General features: G+C 36.7%; 1 protein-coding gene across 1 annotated transcript; it reads right to left on the bottom strand.

The window, feature by feature from the left end:
- Positions 1-6: 6 nt before the first annotated feature.
- Positions 7-3,835, bottom strand: ZBTB14 (zinc finger and BTB domain containing 14). Its single transcript, XM_085319285.1, has 2 exons — positions 3,527-3,835; positions 7-2,981 (listed from the first exon to the last, which is right to left on the bottom strand). Exons 1-2 carry the CDS (start codon positions 3,527-3,529, stop codon positions 1,638-1,640), a joined length of 1,347 nt encoding a protein of 448 aa, XP_085175411.1. The 5' UTR covers positions 3,530-3,835; the 3' UTR covers positions 7-1,637.
- Positions 3,836-4,405: the final 570 nt, after the last annotated feature.

Raw genomic sequence — 4,405 nt, 5'->3', positions numbered from 1 at the left:
AATCAATAATCAGAGTAAAGTTTCATCTAACAGTTCTAAAAACGCTATTTCAATTTCTATTTAGAAATGCAAGAGGTCACCTACCATATAGTAACTTATCATTTACTGGTCTAACACTTTCGTATGTGATGGATATGTCAAGTGACCAATGTTTTCCAACCACATGCACAAGGGTGCAWTTTTGCCCATTCCAACTTCCAATGAAGTGTTCACAACAGTTGTAGTATTTACACATTTATAACAAAAGCCTGATATCCCTTTGGATCACTTTATCACTGTTACTCTGTCTTCTCTTGTTGACAACGCATAGCAGAGTGCAATCCAAAGACTATGGATTTTGCTGATGCTGGCAAAATTGAATTAACAGCATCTACCCAAGGTTGCCTAAAAAAATAGGCAACTCTAAGTAACAGACTATTAAGGAACACTGATTCTCCATCAATGATGACTGAAATAACTCACCTAAATCTTACTCTCGCTGAGAGGTAGTGTGGTAGAAGGCAGAAATTTTTAGACCTAAACAAAACCTACTGGCTGGTATGACCATCCAGTCCGTAAGAAGTCCAACCTGAAAACTGCTGGCAGGTATCTGAAAACCTGCGGCTTTACACTGGAACTTGAGAGGTCTGGCAGGGAATTCCAAGCACTTGATAGTGCAGCTAATTCTGCTGTGCTGCCAGAAACATTCCTTTGCCTAGGTTTGTGCTAGGTTAGGTGAAGAGAAAACTTGAAAGCTGCATAATAAAAACTACAACCTCAGGCTGTATTAGCTTTAAATAATTTCAACTGGTTCTGAGCAAGGAGAATATGCCCTTCTTCATGTGGCACCCTTTTTTCTTTGTTGCTCTGTCCGATCTCCTAGGGACTGCTTTAAGATTTCTAAAGCCAACATAGAAACAAATGGGAAGATTCTTTCCCCACAGAAGCAATAGGTGAATGCAATGACCTTTCTGTTTTGCCAGCCTGGACTACTGTGAGTAATGTTTTTTTTTTCAGGAAAGCAAGCATTTACTACTTCAGTAAACTCACCAGCTTGATTAAAACAAGAGGATATTTGAGGGAGTGGAATAAGAAACAATTTCATTTGATCACCTTCCCCATTAAGCTTTGTTGTATCAATATCTAGCACCTACAGTAGGTGAAAAAAAGGAAGAAGTAAAAGGAAATTCTAGGAAATCAACAGCTGTTTCATAAATTGTAGGTACAACACCTTCACAATTATGAAAAATAAGTATTTCATTTCCAAGTTTGTTATTTTGAGATTTCAGCATTTTTAAACATAACTCACTGATTTTGATGTCTACAATGTATGCAGTATTCCATATTAGATGAAATAAAACATCAGCCAGTGATGATCCCTGTTTTACAGAGAACTTGATCAGAGTCTTAAATTAAATCACGTATTAGTGCATTATATTTCTAATGACAACAAAACTATTTTATATTCTAAGAATACGCATCTCTGAATTATTATAAAATACCTAACCACGCAATGCTGTGTGTTCCTATGCAGCATTCAAATCCTCTAAAAATATGTTTTCTTGAAAAGATAATTATCAGTCTAAACATATACCAACAATAAATTTTGATCACTTTAATTTCTTATATTATTTCTGATAAAGCTGCTGCTTTTGTTTCTAACTGCAAGCTATAGTTTCTAATTGCTGCTCTGCTTCAGCAGCCATAGCTGCTGCCTGTAATTGTTCTGTTTCACTCTGGATGGCATTGGCTGTAGTAACTTGTTTTCTTTCACTGTGCATATTGTTCTCATGCCTTTTTAGATCAGATGCCTTAGCAAATGCTTTAGTGCAGGAACTGCAGACAAAAGGCTTCTCTCCTCGGTGTCTTCTTTCATGGTCTTTGAGGTGGGACTTGTGCTTGAAAGCTTTATCGCACATATGGCATGCAAATGGCCTCTCATTACTGTGAACTCTTTCATGCTTTTTTAGATCTGGTGCACGAATAAAAGACTTTCCACATACCTCACAACTGTAAGGCTTGTAACCTGTGTGTATTTTCAGATGCTCTTTCAAATGAGCTTGTGTGGTAAAGCCTTTTGTACACATCTCACAAACAAATGGTCTATCAGCAGTATGTAGCTTTTCATGTTTTCTCAGTCGTGCTTCATCAGAAAATGTCTTGCCACAAGCCTGACATACAATATGTTCCCTGTGACCATAAAGCAAATATTCAAATTTCATGTCCCCAGCTCCTGTTGTCCAGCCTGGTGTCTGTTCATCTTTCACTTCACTTATGCCATCATTAAATGTCAGTGCCTGAGGGGTTTGAGATCCTAAGTCTTTTGATTCAGTTGTTTCCATAGGCTCTACTTCCTGGCCATAACAGTTTACTTTTCGAACCTCTTCACTCCCCAATTCTTTCAAAATTGCTTCTTGAACTCTCAGGGTAGTGGTAGGTGATTTTCCATCCTCCTGACTGGGGGGGGTTCCTTCCACTGTCACATCTGACGGACTATCGTCGTGATCTCCAATTTCTTCCACCTCATCATCTTGGGTATCGTTAGCTTCCCCAATAGGACGGTTTATTTTTAGACAGTACTTGCTCTTGGACTGTGTGTTTTCTTCAGGACTAGATACATCACGTTTCTGAGAGCAGAGTTTATCTAAAAAACGAATACCAAGAATCTGGCCTGAAGACATCATCAAATTTACATCCTCTTTCTTAACAGAAATTTTTGCAGTATACATGTAATTGAGAACTTCCTCAAAAATATCAGAACGGAGAAAATCTATTTCTATTACTGATGAACTATCAACTTCTAGTTTTTTGAAAAGCTTTTTGAAGTAGGTACTGCAGGCAGCAAGTACACACCGATGTGCTCGGAATTTAACATCCTCAACCACAATAGCTATGTCACAGAATTCTCCTTCCAAACGTTGTTCATTTAATGTTTTCAGAAACACAGTTTTGTGATCATCATCATTATATTTAATGGTTTCAGACATACTGATGAAAAACTCCTGTAAAATAACAAGAGAAAGTTTTGTATGTTTTATAAAGTGGTCTAAGTCATGAAATTACAACAGCTGATGCCATTTACAAATTCAAAGAACTGTCAAATAAAAATGTTGGCTTAATTTGACCAGAAAACCCTTTCAGATTATAAAAGCACTATTCTTAAACCTCTTTTAAGGTTGTAAATATATAAAGGTCTTTCTCGGAATTAAATACTTCAGAGCACACACTGTGATTTAGAGATGAGTTTTTTTGGAATATGATACTAATTTATTCAAATGTTTATTGATTTGGTCATTCTAAATTGAAAACTTTCTCTGTGAGGTTCTAATTTCCAATATATGTATGATCCTATTGCAAGACTAGTAACTCTTACAGCTAAAATATACATATATAGTAAAAACACAGTAAATCCCTATAGCTAAATACTAAACTATAGCAAATACTAAAAAATGTATAGGAAGTATTAGTAARCTGTAGTGATATATGTAAAACTAACATACATCAACACAGCCCAAACTAAATGTGAAATATCAAATGTAAGTCTTACCATGAACAACACGGGAAATTTTCTGAATAAATCACTATCAAATATTTGACAGATGACTAACACTCACAATGGACCACCTTCAGCCTGAAAGACACAAAGTAACAGTTAAGAAAGGATAAAATTATTCCAAAATTAGTGTGTTAAAACACAGCATGTTAAATTATTTTAAAGGATATGATACACACTGYTAAAACATCCAGTTAGAATGATTCTATCTATAGACAATTGCATAAAATGTTTTGTTGTCAAAAGGTATTTGTTTTCTTCCCTCTTCATTTCCCTGACTTAGCTTTCCTGCTACTTGCCATACACTAGATCTGGAACTCACAAAAAACTTCTCTAGGAACATATACAACTAACCCAACAACCCATCAAAAAACGAGTAGTCTTCTGCTGAATTAGTGAGCTGAACAAGCCTAGAGGAAGGCCTGGCATGCAGATAAAGCAGCACAAAGGATGGCCAGCGAGGCCACAGATGGATGCATACGCACGACCAGGGGAAGAAACGCTGTGGATACCAGACCAGAGGAACATGCTGTCTCCTTTTTTGGAGTTATGTATGTATTATTGTTACGTATGCCAGAGCCCACCTTTTGTATAATAAAGCAGGCATTAGAGTATCTGTTCGTGAAACATCAAAAAAATCTAGGTTCTAGACCTTCTTCAGCATGAGGATTCAAATTAATGCTCTCTCCCCAAAGCATATGCTAACAGTCAGGCTGGTCTTAGGGCAGGTTCAACTCCCCTGAAGTGATATAGATAGGGATACACAAGCTGAAGAGTCAAGGACAACAAAAAAGAGAACACCAGGATATGGCTTAAACAATGGAAATATCTGAACAGGGGAGTGAGGAACAGTAAAAAATACATAATTTAGAT

The sequence above is a fragment of the Rhea americana genome, unplaced genomic scaffold (genome assembly GCF_003343005.1).
Source record: "Rhea americana isolate MKP2758 unplaced genomic scaffold, rheAme1 scaffold_58, whole genome shotgun sequence".
In the NCBI taxonomy this organism is placed as follows: Eukaryota; Metazoa; Chordata; class Aves; order Rheiformes; family Rheidae; genus Rhea; species Rhea americana.
This window is presented reverse-complemented; position numbering and strand designations above follow the sequence as displayed.